Below are 14,458 nucleotides of genomic sequence, written 5' to 3'. Positions count from 1 at the left end.
GCCTACTCAACACAGGCACTTCCTCTGCTGGGCCTCGTTGGCCAGGCAGATAATTTGTCGGACTGCTGGGTATGCTCGCGAGTGACATCAGCGGCTAGCTGGCTCAGGCCTAACAAGCTTTGGCACTAAATCGCCTTGGTCAATTAAGACAGGCACGCGCGCCACAGGGCGGCCGGGGGGTGTCGTCATATGTCCTGGGCAGCGCGGAGGGAAGAGGAAGCGTCGGGCGGCAGACAGGAGCCTCCTTGTCCTGTACTTGTACCTGCCCCTCACCCGCCCTGATCTTCCTCTCCCAGCCAAACTTCCCCCATCCAGCTGCTCGCATCCCCCGCGTCAGCTGCCCCGCCGTGTCTGGTCGCCGGCCTACACGCAAGCAGGCACAGCGCCCGCCCCACGTTCCACAATGTCATCGCTGAAGAAAGTGCTGGGCAAGCTCCGCCCCGGGAGCAATAGCCATGGCAGCACGTCCGAGGACGACAGCAGCGGCGTCAGGTCGCCCGTCACGGCTGGCACCCCGCCCCGCACTTCGGCCACGTTTGCCCCTCGCGCGAGCGGCGACTTCAGACGTGCTGATGTGCCCATCCGCGCCAGCACCGATCTGCGTGGCAGCGAGCTGACGTCGCCCACCGACAGCAGAGCCAGCCTGGACGGCGGCGGCCACCGCAATTCGCTGAGCGGCCTGCTCAACCGCCGCACCGACAGCCCCAGCGGTGCCGGCCAGCGGAAGACGGCGCGCTCGGGCTCGCTCGTCCCCCACAGCCCCATCCGCGCCGTCAAGGAGAAGCTGCACATTGGCGACGGCGGCTCCTCGAGCGGCGAGGACGGGCCGCTCAACCGCGAGGGCGAGCCCATGTCGCGCAACCAACTGCGCAAGCACGAGCGCCAGGCCCACGCCGAGGAGAAGAAGAAGGAGAACCTCGAGAAGGAGAAGCAGCTCGAGGCCCGCCGCCGCGAGATGGAGGAGCAGGCCGACGGCGACCTGACGCCCGACCAGAAGGCCGCCTACGGCACCATCCACCCCAACACGTACGCCGGCGAGTGGAAGCACCAGACGCGCGGCAAGATCGAGGACTTCTCGGCTCGCCACGTCGGCCAGGAGGTCGTCTTCCGCGCGAGAATCCACCACCTGCGCAAGATGAGCTCCAAGTTCGTCTTCTTCGTCTTCCGCCAGCAGCTCGTCACCATCCAGGGCGTGCTGATGGAGCATGCCGACATCTCAAAGTACATGGTCTACTGGGCCGAGCACCTCGACGTCGAGAGTGTTGTCCTCGTCAGGGGCGTCCTGCAGGAGCCCAAGGCCAAGCAGGGCGAGGTCACGGGCGCCAGCATCCACGATGTCGAGATCTCGGTCCACGGTCTGCACGTCGAGGCTGCCGTCACCGACCACCTGCCCTTCAACGTCTACGAAGCCGAAGTCACCCAGCGGGAAGTCGACGCCGACCTGGCGAGGGCAGACCACCGCGACGGCCACAACCGCATCAAGATCGCAGACCGCACACGTCTGAACAACCGTGTCATCGACTTGCGGTCAACTGCCTCGCAGGGCATCTTCCGCATCCAGTCCGGCATCTGCAACATCTTCCGCTCCCAGCTCGACTCGGAGGGCTTCATTGAGATCCACACCCCCAAGCTCCAGGGTGGTGCTACCGAGTCTGGCGCCAGTGTTTTCAAGATCGACTACTTTGGCCGCGGTGCCTTCCTCGCTCAGAGTCCCCAATTGGCCAAGCAGATGGCCATCTCCGCCGACTTTGGCAAGGTCTACGAGATTGGCGCCGTCTTCCGTGCCGAGAACAGCAACACATATCGCCACTTGACTGAATACACGGGTCTCGATCTCGAGATGGCCATCGACGAGCACTACCACGAGGTCCTCCGCGTCCTCGACCGCACGTTCAAAGCCATCTTCAAGGGTATCTACGAGCGCTTTCGCCCTGAAATCGAAGTCATCAAGCACCACTTTCCTCACGAGGATCTGGTGTGGCTGGAGCAAACCCCCATCCTTCCCTTTGCCGATGCTGTACGCATGTTGAACGAGACTGGATGGACAGACGACAACGGGAACCCGCTCGACGAGAACGAGGATTTGGGTACTAGGGATGAGGTGCAGCTGGGTCGTGTCATCAAAGAGAAGCTTGGAACAGACTACTACATCTTGGACAAATTCCCCTCCAACGCCCGACCCTTCTACGCGATGCCAGACCCGTACAACCCCAACGTCACCAACTCCTTCGATATCTTCTGCCGTGGCCAGGAAATCCTCAGTGGTGGTCAGCGTATTCACGATGCCGACATGCTTCTCGAGAAGATGCGCAAGCTCAAGGTCGACCCTCAGACTATGGAAGAATACATCCAGGGCTTCCAATGGGGTGCCCCGCCACACGGTGGTGGTGGTATTGGGTTGGAGCGTATCCTCATGCTTATGCTCAGTCTTGGCAACATTCGACACGCTTCCATGTTCCCCCGTGATCCCAAGAGTCTGCCAGAGAAGGCACTCGTCAAACAGCTGCGTCACCCCGAGGCAAGCACCATGCATCCTCCATGGGAAGGCACAGATCGCGCAATCGCCAAGATCGATTTCCAGCCCGTCGAGAAGCTCATTGCAAACTACGGCGATGCCACAAACACTTCGTGGTTGGAGCCTCGCACAGAGATCTGGCGCGACGAGACCACCGGTGCAGCTGTTGGCTTCGTGCCCCAAGACGGGTTCGCTATCACTGTTGGCGATCCCCTCTGCCACGAGTCTCAATACCTGAAGACAATGACGGGCTACCTGAAGTACATCAAGAAGGACCGCAACCTCAAGCCGCTCTGGCTTCTTGTGAACGATCCGGTGGAAGAGGTCTTGGCTACTAAGTTCAACTGGCGGACTTTCTCAGTCACCAACGAGCAGCGTGTTGACCCTGTCCACAACCCTGCCGAGAAAGACTCGGACGTCCAGCGCAAGATCCGTCACGCTGAGAAGGAAGGTGTCAAGATTACAGACTACGATCTTGGCTCTCCTCCACCGCCTGATGTCAAGCAGAAGGTTGATGCCCGTGTCGAGGACTGGGTCAAGGGCCGAAAGGGGCGTCAGGTCCATCTGACCAACATCCACCCCTGGCAGGACGAGGAGCATCGCCAATACCACATCGCGTACCAGCCAGACGGCACCATCTGCGCCCTCGTCGCCATGGCTCAGTTGTCACCCACATACGGCTGGCAAGTCAAGTACTCGCTCGACTTCCCCAACGCGCCCTCCGGCTCCATCGAGTACATCGTCACGCACGCCTTGAAGAAGGTCGGTGCCGACGGCGCCGCGACCGTCACTTTCGGCGGCGGCGCGAGCTCCACATTCGCCCCCGGACACAACGTCAAGGGCACGCGGGTCAAGGTGCTTAGCCGCGCATACCACGCCATCGCCACGGAGCTCAAGCTCACCAACAAGACCGAGTTCCGCGAGAAGCTCGGTGCAGTCGATGACCCGAGTTACATCTGCTACCCGCCTCACGGGCTGGGCCCGATGGCCATCAAGGCGATTCTGAACTTCTTCGAGGACGACTCCATGTAGAGTGGTAGTGTGGTGGTATTGGGAAGCGAAGGGGATGGATGGATAGAGAAAGCGATGGGAGATGAGTGCATGATACCAATGAGCGTTTTATTCAGCAGAGTCAGTCAGTCAGTCAGTCAATCAGTCTTGTGGGATTCTGAGCCGTGGGTGGTTGTGGTATGAAGTGGTGTGGTGGATTGGATTGGAAACTTTGGTGAAGCATTTTCTCTTTTGCCTGGGCTCTAGATAGTTAGTTGTAGCTTCCTTAATCTAATACCCCTTTCCGCCGTACTCGCCCGATCTTTCCCTTTTGCTCATCCTGACACCTAGTCACCCCGGCTACATACGAGTAGTATGTAGCACGGATACTCTTCACGGTAAACCCCACATACCACGTCGTCGCAGAAGTCTCGGCCAGAGCGGAACGCGCCGCCAAGCTCGCACGCCAGCCGATGCAGATGTGCGCTACCAGGGGAAAACTCGGGGCTCGAGATTTGGGCGGGGTACTCGGCGCGGCGGTCTTGTGGGGTTCGCGGGCTGCACATTCGGCTTCGTATAGAGGCTTTGTGTGGGCTGTGATTCGTCGGGTTGGGTATGCAGCGCTATGCGACTGACGTCTGCACGACATCGACATGGCGGAGAATGAGATCATGAGAGCGTTTTTTTTTTCTTTGCGCATGGTGCTATGGCGTGTGCTAGCTACGGTAGTGGGAGGGTGTCGGACGAGCGAGGAGAGGGAGGGGATGGGGAGGGGATATAAGACGGTATGCTGGCCCAGACTGTGTATGTTCATCAGTTGTTTATTTACTCTTTCTTGTACCTATTATTCTCTTTCTCGGTCTTCTTTCTTGTGTGGCTCATTAGCCTTCAATCAAAAATGGCCCTCGAAGTCTTCCTCACGCCCTACACGCTTCTCCTCGTCCCCATCCTCTACTTCATCCTGCCCTACCTGCGCAACTGGAGTATCCGCGACGTACCCGCGCCGTTCCCAGCGGCGTTTACAAACTTCTGGCTGCTGTGGCAGGCGCGCCGTGGAAAGCGGTATCTGGCTGTCCATGAGCAGCATGCGAAGCACGGGACGTTTGTGCGCATCCAGCCGCATCATGTGAGTATTGCGGATGATGCGGCGATTCCGCATGTGTATGGGCATGGGAATGGGTTTTTGAAGAGGTGAGTAGCTTCCATTGCATTTCATTCCACATTATGTCTTGTTGGTGTTAACAAACCACCAGTGAATACTACGACGCCTTCGTCTCCATCCGCCGCGGCCTCTTCAACACACGCGACCGCGCCGAGCACACGCGCAAACGCAAGACCGTCGCACACACCTTCTCGGCCAAATCCGTCGGCCAGTTCGAACAGTACATGCATGGTAACCTGGAGGAACTGCGGCGCCAGTGGGACCGCCGCGCGGACAGCATGCATGGCGCTTTCTACCAGATGGATGCGCTGAACTGGTTCAATTACCTCGCGTTTGATGTCATTGGCGACTTGGCGTTTGGCGCCCCGTTCGGCATGTTGGAGAAGGGGCGGGACGAGGCGGAGGTCAGGATGAGCAAGGATGCGGCGCCGACGTTTGCGCCTGCGATTGAGGTGCTGAATCGGAGGGGTGAGGTTTCGGGGTGAGTTCTGCCTTTTTCCCATCCATATCCATACACGAGAAACATGGAACTAACCATATCAACCCAGAACAATCGGCTGCCTCCCCCAAATCAAGCCCTACGCAAAGTACCTCCCCGACCCCTTTTTCACCCAAGGCATGAAAGCGATCGAAAACCTCGCCGGCATAGCCATCGCGCGCGTAAACGCCCGTCTAGCCCAACCCTCCGACCGCGTCGACCTCCTCGCGCGCCTAATGGAAGGCCGCGACGAAACAGGCAACAAACTAGGCCGCGAGGAACTCACAGCCGAAGCCCTAACACAGCTCATCGCCGGCTCGGACACAACATCCAACACCTCCTGCGCACTGCTATATCATTGCCTGGCGACCCCGCACGTCGTGCCGAAACTGCAGAAGGAGCTCGACGCAGCGCTGCCGGATAGCGACGCGGTGCCGAGCTTCGCCCAGGTGAGGGATTTACCCTACCTCGACGCCGTGATCAAGGAGACGATGCGCATCCACAGCACGTCGTCGCTGGGGCTGCCGCGCATGGTGCCGCCAGGGCCAGGCGTGACCATCAGCGGGCGTCATTTTCCGCAGGGGGTTGTGCTGAGCGTGCCTGCGTACACGATGCATCATAGCAGGGAGATCTGGGGGGAGGATGCGGATGCGTTTCGGCCGGAGCGCTGGGAGACGCTGACGGAGCGGCAGAAGGGCGCGTTTATCCCGTTTAGCTACGGTCCGCGCGCGTGTGTGGGCAGGAATGTTGCGGAGATGGAGCTCGCGCTTATTGTTAGCACGGCGTTTCGGAGGTATGAGTTTGAGCTTAGGCAGGGCGAGATGCAGACTAGGGAGGGGTTTTTGAGGAAGCCGCTCGGGCTGGAGGTGGGGATGCGGAGGCGGAGGGATGTTTGAACATCTCAAAAATAAAAAGTGATGTGGGAAGGAAACTCTGGTATCAGGATGGGTGGTTTTACTATGAGTAGAACAGAGCAGACGCGGTCGTCTTTCGTGGGAAAAAAAAAGCGTACGACTAGGTATTTCTCTTCAAACGAAAACAGAAATACAAAATCATCAAATATCCCTTCAAAACACCAATCGCAATGCCATGGTATCTCTGGGGTCAAACTCTCATGACAAAACAAGCAACCTCCCATCTAGATGATGAACAACTCCAAAACCCAATGATGCCAAGCCAGCCACAGCAACAGCAAACTCATACCCATGTTTGTGAGATAATCCCTCATAGTACACCCACCACGAAGAAAAAAAAGTTCATCTACAAAGCCATGGTCATATGATGAGATGGCGCATATCCACGTTCCGTCTCTGGCGCTCCACATCCCCGCACAGGACCCTGGGATGGCTGCTGAGATCGTCGTCGTACGACCAGTCGGTCATCGAATCGTCCCTCCGGTAGTCCAGTGTTTTTCTGGAAGCGGCTCGCTGCGTCCAGCCTGTTCTGTCCATTTCGACAATGCCTCCGAACCTCCGCTCTCCATTGGCAACAAACAACGACTGCCCATCTGGCGTAAAGCTGACGCCACCAAGCGGGCCGAAGAAGTCGAAGACTTGTTTCGACTTGAAAGTCTGTGCATCGATAATGTTGACGTAATCGTCTGCTTCGGCAGCGACCAGAACGCGGGGTCCAGAGCCAATGGGTGAGAAGTGGAGGGATCGAGGGATGCTGAGTTCGCTTGCAATGACTGCGATGGGCCTCTTCCACAGTCTTGCGTCCCACACAGCAATAGTCGAGTCCTGAGCTGCAGTAGCGACATGAATACCGTCATCTGCCCAAGCGCAAGCAAATGCGTCGTCCGTGTGCGAACTGAGCGTTTCAAAAGCCTGTCCTGTTTCCGCATTCGTGATAAGAGTCTCCTGGAAGTCACCCACCACAACCCGCATGCGGCCGTTGGGACTGGTGGCCGCGCAGTTGACTGCAGCTGGGTAGAGGAAGGAGTGTGTGAATGTGTCGGTTGCGCAGTCTAGTATTTGTAGCCGATGATCGTTGGAGCAGAAGACTGCTTGGGGGGTGTATGTTGTGCGAGACTCGAAGAGATGCAGGTGATTTACGATCCTTGACTTTGTGTCGACGGCGAAATCGGACGTCTGACCGAAAGTGCATGGTGAACCATAGGTGGATGCGAGGTCAGCAATACAATATTCGCCTTCGAAGGCGCCCGCAATGAGCACGTTGTCGGCGGCGGCGATGGTTGTGATTGAGCCGTCTGGGGCCATGCGCTTACTCAGATCGATAATGGGATCCGCAGGAGCAGCAGACGCGTCGGTGCGAAACACCTTGTGGCCCACGGCATAGTATATATCGTTTCTAGACGTAGATGCGAGGACGTTCCGGAGTTGGAAGTGAGGAAAGAATGCGCGGTGTGCCGTGTAGTTGCTCCTAAAGGAGAAGAAGGTGTCCGTGTTGGGCGTGGGAGATATTTTCTGCAGGGTGTCAGTCGTGGCCAAGGGCGTGGAAAAAGCAATTCCTGTACCCCTCGAGCCTTCCTCAGACTTGGCGACAGCTTCTCTTTTTCATACTCGACACGCTTTGCCCGAACTGCTGACCGCTCCGTGTTTCGCAGGGCCCAATTGATGCCTTGAAAGTCATGCGTGTCGCCCATCAAGTCCTCCCGGTCGATGATTGCTGGAACCTGGACAAGATCGAGTCCAGGGACCGTGGGCTTCTTCGAGCTGAGGTAATGGAAGAAGGAGGTGATGGGCGCGAACGAGCATCTGTCCTGGATGCTCAGATGGACCTCTTGCAGGGTAGGGGGCGGTTCCAGCAATTGCTCTGAGCTTGACAGATAGGCGAGTTCGTGGGGCGAAGGGACGAAGGGACTGGAGTAGTAGAAGAAGGCCGAGAAGTCAGCAGCGTCGGCTGGGGCGCTTGGGATGGTGTGCGAGGACGACTGGTGGAGGGTCTGCTGGGGGTGTGTCATGGCGGTCTGCTGGAGGTGTGTCATAGCGAAGTGGTGCACGGCGACTGCTGCTTCGGAATGGTGAGTGTCTGGCGCGAGCGACTCGGCAAGCTGTTGGTCGTCTGTCAAGGATATCCCCCCACTATCATCGTCGTCGTCAACAACCTCCTCTTCATGTTCCCCGTAGCTGGTGGGCGGCCTGCTGGGCGGGACGGTGGCGGCTGGTGGTGTCGCAGGGACAGCGTCACTGATGTGGGCTGGGTGGGCTGGATGAGCGTGTGGGTGGGCGTGTGCGTGTGCAGTGGGCGCGGTGGTGACATTGGGCGGTGGCGTCATGTAGTCGTGCTCGTGCTGGCCCGCGGAATGCAGGTCGTCCATCGAGGCACGGCGGGCGGGCGTGGCGGCGGAGAGCTGGGCGCAGGCGTGGGGAAGCGAGACGCAGGAGTCGCTGCTATGTAGGGTGCATCGGCGAGGTCGAGTCGTGACTGCAGGACACTGCTGGCGGGCGGGATTGGCTGCGGAAGCGTTGAGCTGCGGAGCGAACCTTACTCACCTCATTCACCTCACTCACCTCGACGGCGGGCGGGCGGGCGATTGTGCAGTCTACGCGGCAGCGCTGTGCATGTCGTGATGTCGTCGACCCGCGACGTGGTCTAGAGCTGCTCGCAAGGGAGGGGATGGTAGCGGCCGTCTGCTGCATCGGGCTACAGCGTGCCTACGGCCATGGTCATCTCCCCACGCATAACCCAGGCAGTCAGGGCCGAGCAGGGCTCAGCGGCCGGCACAGCGTGCTCCTAGACAGCAGCGCAGAGCAGCCCGTCGCACGCGTCCTTGTCCGTGAGAGCGGGGAGAGCGCCCTGCCAACACACGACAACGTTCCCCAACGGCCAGGAGCCACGGCGCGGCCCCAGCCTGGCCTGTTTGCGGGCGCGCCCTTCATTCGCTCCACGCACCACGCGTGCCACTGCCGCCCTCTCAAACGGGCCTGACAGCTTATCGATGCTCGCTTCCTGACACATTGCTCCCCCAGCTGCCTGTGCCTCTGTGACACCCCGTCTCCGCTGTGCCTTCTCGTCTCCACGCCTGGCCTTCTGCTGATCGCCGCTGACTCGACACCACCAGCGACAACATCGACAACACCGCTCGTCCAACGTGCACAAATGTAGACATCGCCCTTGAAACACCGACAAACAAATGTCATCTTGCTGAATTATTACTACAATAACCTCGACATGCTCATTACACACGTCTCTATTCTACAATTACCCATGCGAGGCGTCTAATAATGCACTAAGAAGAAACGTCGTGCAAATGCTAGCTTTGTACACTGAAATGCCTCCGCTCCTACGCCACGCCACAATGCGAAATCAATTGTCATAATAAGGGTCGTATCCTTGCTGCTGCTGTTGCTGCTGCTGTGGCCATCCCCCTGCCGACGTCGTTTGCTGTGACCACCCGCCACTTGTCTTGAGTCTCCGCTCTGTTGGTGCCCAATGTCAGCAACGGCATCAATGTCATCAATCGGGCGCCTTACCTGCTTCAAAGTCATGCCATCTCCGCATTGTAATCTTGCTACTGTCAAACTCGCCCTCGTATTCCAGCCCCGCCTTCTTCGTCTTCTCGCCGGCCGTCTTCCTCGTGTCGCCCCAGCTGAAGTCGTCAAACTTCCAGAACGCGTACGCCGGGAGCACAAAGTTCCAAATCGGGAGCGACAAGAGGTAAACAAGCATCCACGCAACATACACCCATTTGTGAGCCGTCACAACGATGAGGATCGCAGGAAGACCGAGGATGAGAGCGAGCAGAATGAGAGGAATAAGAGGCGCTGCCGTGTGCAGAATGGCTGCCTTGAGGGAGATGCCAACTAGAAACCAGTCAGCACAGTCTAGAACTCATCCAAGAAAAGGTACAAAACTTACTCAGGTAAAGCGTGAAGGCAATAGCGGCGGGAAGGACCAGAGTACCGAGCAGCTCGACAAACACAACAAATTGCATGCTGAAGCAGAAGGTGCCACACAGATCGTTCACAAGCACTAGCTCCATCAGGTTGTGGACCGTACTATTAATCCATCGCCTACGCTGTGACAGCAAAACTTTGAATTCGTTGGGCACCGTGGTTTTGCAAACCGCCTGGGGCACAAAAACCTGCTTCCGTTTGGGAAATGTCTTGAGCATCAGCGTTGAAAGGTACCGATCTTCGCCTAACAGCAGCAAGTTCTTCTTGTGCAACGTGTCGACCACGTTCTCCGAGTAGTGCTCGACAACGTCTGGATTGGCCAGGATCGGTACCCAGTAGTTCTGTCCGCCTTTGGGCGCCTTGATACGATACATGCAGAAGCATCCAGGAAGACATGTAACACCGCCAAAGACCGACTCGAACGACTTTGCCAGGTGGTGTGAGATGAAGTACCTGCCCTTGTTAGTGGCGCAATATGTAAACGTCAGAAAAATGCCACTTACTCAAACACTTGGATCATCGAAACCCACGAATCCCGCTTATTGGCAATCTTTGTCTCGCCGCAGAGACCCATGATCTCTGGATCCTTCACCATGGCTGAGATCATGTGAGTTATGCTGTCAGGGAAAACCTTCGTGTCAGCGTCCACCATGAGCACAATCTCGTAAAAGTCGGGCGAGATGCCAGTAATCTTCCAGATGCCGTTGAACATCTCAAACTCAAGCTCCGTCATACGTTCGTCAAACATGACCTTCTGCAAGAACGACATGAGGATAATCTGACTGTCTCGCTTGCCACGATTGCCCGCCTTGGACTTGCGGTGTTCATCCGGAGTTCCGCACTTGACGACAACCATCATGGGCACGCGCTGCTGCTTCTGTACGGCAATCCGGCTGTCCTCGCCGTAATGATAGTATCCCGAGTAGATTTTGGCCATGTTGTGTCGCTTGGAGCCGCTGGCAACTGCAACATACGAATAAGCTTGTACTTCGTGAGGCTGGACTGCATGATCTTTCATCATGCCGAGACAGATTTCAGGCGTCGTCAGATCTTCGCCTTCACCCTTGATCATGCCGTCGCAGATGACCAGGATCAACTTGTGGCTGTTTGGATATTCCGTCGTGGCAATCGAGTCCAACGTGGTTCGCAGCCCTTCTGCACCCTCGGAGTAGGCAGTAACCAAGCAGATTGAGTGTGCCAAAGGGTATCCAAATGGCTGCCAATCGGGAGGTGGCTGAGGAACAACTGCATCGTGGACAAACCCAGCCGGTCCCGGTCCTTCCGTCTCGCCACCAACGCTGGAATAGCGATTCTTTTCGGTATTACTAGAGAGAAGCAAGCTCGATCGAGATTCTTGCGCTGCGTCAAATGCCGGGAGAGTTCCGTGACTTGCGTTCAGTTTGCTGTACATGCCGTTGTTGGGCCGGGATGAGTTACTGTTACTGTTACTCTGACTGGTCATAGTCGTTGGCGGAGCACGAGTCTTTGTTGACTTTTCCATGGCATAGGGGCTGGTGAATCGAGATGTCGAGGGTAGGAATGTGCTGCCACGCCTGCTTGAACGATCTGGCCCTGCAGCTGTGTCCATTAGCTTGGGCGGTGCGCGGTAGATATCGTCGCTCCAGTCCTCAATGTCTTGTTTCCGTTGCTTCGAGTCTACTTTGCCCGAAGGGGTCTTGGTAGCACCATACCCCCGGCTCAGAAACCATTGGAAAGCCAGAGCAAGGACGAACTTCGCCACGACCACAGACAGGATGAAGATCAACGATGTATATAGTACGACCTTGGAAGCAATGCAGCCTATGCTCTCGGTATCGATCGATCCAACTTTGATAATCTCAGTGAAGCAGCGGGCGACCTGCTTTTCATAGTTTGAAGAGTAGGTGCGGGTTACATCTATTCCGCGTACGGCGGGGTTCTGTCGAATCTCGTCGAAAATGTTGGGGACATTGATCTGGGTCCGGTTGAAGAAAGTCAGGAGGTTCAAGTCCAGAACGTCTCCACCCCACACCATCAGATTGCGGGAAGAATTCCGGATGTCATCCCAAGTGAAGTACACATCTCCTGTGTTCCTTAATCCGTAAAAGGCGCTGCGAGCGTTGTCCGACGTGTGGCATTGGTATCCGTTGTACTCGTAGAAAGTAGTGTTGGGCTCGCTCGAACCATCCTGCTTGAAGGTTTGGCAAGGAAAGTACCAGGCAAGGTTGTCGTTGCCACTACTGGGGATACCGGCGTTGTCCTTTTGCGTGATGAGTCCCTTGCAGGCTCCATTGACATTTTGGAAAAGAAAACTACCGTCTCGGCCGCCGTTTTTCTCGGGAAGATCATAGAGGATGTTTGCGTTGGCTGGAACATTCCGTGCCAAAGGGTGCTTGGATTGAGCCAAGTCGTACGCTTTGCCGTGGAAAATCATAAAGCCCGAATCAACCTCGTTGGTCCTGAGACGTACGTTGCCGGTAGATGGACAGACGGTCTCGGTGAAGCCGAAAGTGATGTAACCGACAAACGTCATGATGGCAAGAATGATGCTGATAAGTCCAATCTTCTCTCTCCAAGCACGCTGCTGCGCCTTGTGCGGCATTCCGAACCATTTCATGATGGCGCCCGGAGACCAGAAAGTGATAACAGAGCAGTACACTGTCCATAGGCTGGGCGGACGCATCTTGTCCTTTTCCTTTTCCTTTTGCCGCTGTTTCTCGGCATTCTCCATGGTCTTACTACGGGCTAGCCGACGGTGAACAGGCGACTCTCCATCCAGCGGAGCCTGTTTGTCGTGGTAGCCTCCAGAGGCATTGCGCAGGTGCGAGTGCTTCAAGTCGGTGCTGGCAGAGCTGACCGTCTCCGCCTCCAGGTAATCCTCCAGTATTGGGTCGTTGCCCGTCGTCGATGGTTGCACATGCATCTTCTGAGCATGTTTGCGATAGTGATAGTTGGGATGGTCCGGTTGAATTCGCTGTCGTTCTGGTCGGACCAGGCTGCGCTTCCTGCCCAGCTCCGGCCCTGGAGTTGTGTGCTGGCTTCGCATCATGGGGTCTCGTTCCATGGCCACCGGTGTGCCGGGCGAGGGAAGTGCGTGAGCGTATGTCTGTGACCCGCTCTTGCTGCGTGTGCGGCGGTGCGAATGCGAATGCGAAGTGTCGGCGTCAGAGGTTCGTCGGCGGCGTGATGACGGCTCCTGGGCATCAGAGGTTCGTCGACGGCGCGATGAGGGATTCTCGGCGTCCGAGGTTCGGCGGCGGCGCGAAGGCGATTTGGGTGATTTGGGTGACTCGTGGTGGCTTCGACGGTCGTCTCGCCGCCGCGACGAGGGGTCTGGGCGCTGGGGTAGAGACATGCTGCGGGGAATGCGACCGTCGTCGTCTCCAATCGCACTGTCAAAGAATATATGACGCTCTGTAGAAAATTCGGGTGCGACCAACAGAAATAAAGTCGAATTGCGATTCCCCGGTGGCACTCGTATGGTTCAGCGAGCAACAACAGAAACGGTCGTCTACACGGGTGGACGAGCGGAAAGAACAATGGGGTGCGACTGGGCGACAAAACAAAGGTGGAGGTGTTGCGAGGTCAACGAGCGAGCCCTGGCAGCATGATAGGGCGAGACGAGGGTTGCCCCTTGTCATAGCATGAACCGTCGCCACTCGTAAGCCGCAACGAACGCCGCAAGCTATTCTTATAATTTGCTTTCCCTAGCCAGGCCAAGTACTCACTGCACACTAGTCCTTGAAGCCGTCATGTCGCAACGTTGATTACAATCTCTGCCCATTTCACTCAAATACAACGCATCTCGAATATATGACCGTGTGGGTCTAATATCAGTTGCACTGTCTCCACAAACGTTTGCTCGTCGCTGCTGGACGCGTTGCACCACGCGATCCGGCATCCGGTGCCTGGCTCCCTGCAGAGAACAATTTGGTCACGCAACGACTACTTTTTTTAAACCCTGATCGGCACTCCATCCCAAACGTGCCATGGACACGATGGCGCAAAAAGGCCACAGCGGAGCCTTGGGAGTGCCTCGGCCGTTGCTGTTATTGGTGTGTCGACTGATCAGAGCCAAAACGATGACGGCGCCATCTCCAATTCCGAGTCCATGTAACGATCAACCCGTACCACATTTCCCTATTCGTCCGAGAGGCCGCGCCATGCTATGATACGAATGCAGATGAGCCCCTTTGGACCTGCATCTAATAGCTCAACATAGTAACATTTAGTTCCTTGGGAGCCATGTGATAAACCCTCTCTCGCTGTCAGAATTGGCATCGAGTGGGTCCAACAGGGTCTTTTCCTATTTTGTGCCCCTCCCCCAGACTATTCAACACCCTGGTCGACTTCGCGATGCATGAGGCGTAATGCTCCTCGTATACAACCGCCAGAAGCGACAGCCATCCCGCCTCTAGGAGCTTGGACATCAGAGCCCACAATGCAACTGGTAAAAGAGCCTGGTGGGCTACATT

At 56.9% G+C, this 14,458-nt stretch overlaps 4 protein-coding genes across 4 annotated transcripts; 2 read left to right on the top strand and 2 right to left on the bottom strand.

The window, feature by feature from the left end:
* The first annotated feature begins 255 nt into the window (after positions 1–255).
* On the top strand, positions 256–3,815 carry P153DRAFT_364014 (aspartyl-tRNA synthetase-like protein). Its single transcript, XM_033667496.1, has one exon. It carries the CDS (start codon positions 404–406, stop codon positions 3,545–3,547), a length of 3,144 nt encoding a protein of 1,047 aa, XP_033527116.1. The 5' UTR covers positions 256–403; the 3' UTR covers positions 3,548–3,815.
* Positions 3,816–4,297: 482 nt separating this feature from the next.
* Positions 4,298–6,209, top strand: P153DRAFT_309341 (benzoate para-hydroxylase). The gene is made up of 3 exons (XM_033664739.1): positions 4,298–4,696; positions 4,759–5,148; positions 5,216–6,209. The coding sequence occupies exons 1-3, from the start codon at positions 4,404–4,406 to the stop codon at positions 6,039–6,041; spliced, it is 1,509 nt and encodes a 502-aa protein (XP_033527115.1). The 5' UTR covers positions 4,298–4,403; the 3' UTR covers positions 6,042–6,209.
* Positions 6,210–6,419: 210 nt separating this feature from the next.
* On the bottom strand, positions 6,420–9,066 carry P153DRAFT_373430 (WD40 repeat-like protein; the record flags this gene model as incomplete). The annotated part of the gene is made up of 3 exons (XM_033669459.1): positions 6,420–7,571; positions 7,622–8,578; positions 9,001–9,066. The coding sequence occupies 3 exons, from the start codon at positions 9,064–9,066 to the stop codon at positions 6,420–6,422; spliced, it is 2,175 nt and encodes a 724-aa protein (XP_033527114.1).
* Positions 9,067–9,242: 176 nt separating this feature from the next.
* P153DRAFT_364012 (glycosyltransferase family 2 protein) lies at positions 9,243–13,679 on the bottom strand. The gene is made up of 4 exons (XM_033667495.1): positions 10,508–13,679; positions 9,967–10,457; positions 9,582–9,911; positions 9,243–9,527 (listed from the first exon to the last, which is right to left on the bottom strand). Exons 1-4 carry the CDS (start codon positions 13,336–13,338, stop codon positions 9,415–9,417), a joined length of 3,765 nt encoding a protein of 1,254 aa, XP_033527113.1. The 5' UTR covers positions 13,339–13,679; the 3' UTR covers positions 9,243–9,414.
* Positions 13,680–14,458: the final 779 nt, after the last annotated feature.

This window comes from Dothidotthia symphoricarpi (genome assembly GCF_010015815.1).
Source record: "Dothidotthia symphoricarpi CBS 119687 unplaced genomic scaffold P153scaffold_4, whole genome shotgun sequence".
Classification (NCBI taxonomy): domain Eukaryota; kingdom Fungi; phylum Ascomycota; class Dothideomycetes; order Pleosporales; family Dothidotthiaceae; genus Dothidotthia; species Dothidotthia symphoricarpi.
This window is presented reverse-complemented; position numbering and strand designations above follow the sequence as displayed.

Bases quoted from the DNA above. Each gene is read 5' to 3' on its own strand.
- P153DRAFT_364014 (XM_033667496.1), top strand. From the start codon at position 404: ATGTCATCGCTGAAGAAAGTGCTGGGCAAGCTCCGCCCCGGGAGCAAT.
- P153DRAFT_309341 (XM_033664739.1), top strand. From the start codon at position 4,404: ATGGCCCTCGAAGTCTTCCTCACGCCCTACACGCTTCTCCTCGTCCCC. The intron at 4,697-4,758 runs GTGAGTAGCTTC...ACAAACCACCAG, and splicing joins GGGAATGGGTTTTTGAAGAG to TGAATACTACGACGCCTTCG. The intron at 5,149-5,215 runs GTGAGTTCTGCC...ATATCAACCCAG, and splicing joins CGGAGGGGTGAGGTTTCGGG to AACAATCGGCTGCCTCCCCC.
- P153DRAFT_364012 (XM_033667495.1), bottom strand. From the start codon at position 13,338: ATGTCTCTACCCCAGCGCCCAGACCCCTCGTCGCGGCGGCGAGACGAC. The intron at 10,458-10,507 runs GTAAGTGGCATT...TAACAAGGGCAG, and splicing joins TCGATGATCCAAGTGTTTGA to GTACTTCATCTCACACCACC. The intron at 9,528-9,581 runs GTAAGGCGCCCG...GGGCACCAACAG, and splicing joins ATGGCATGACTTTGAAGCAG to AGCGGAGACTCAAGACAAGT.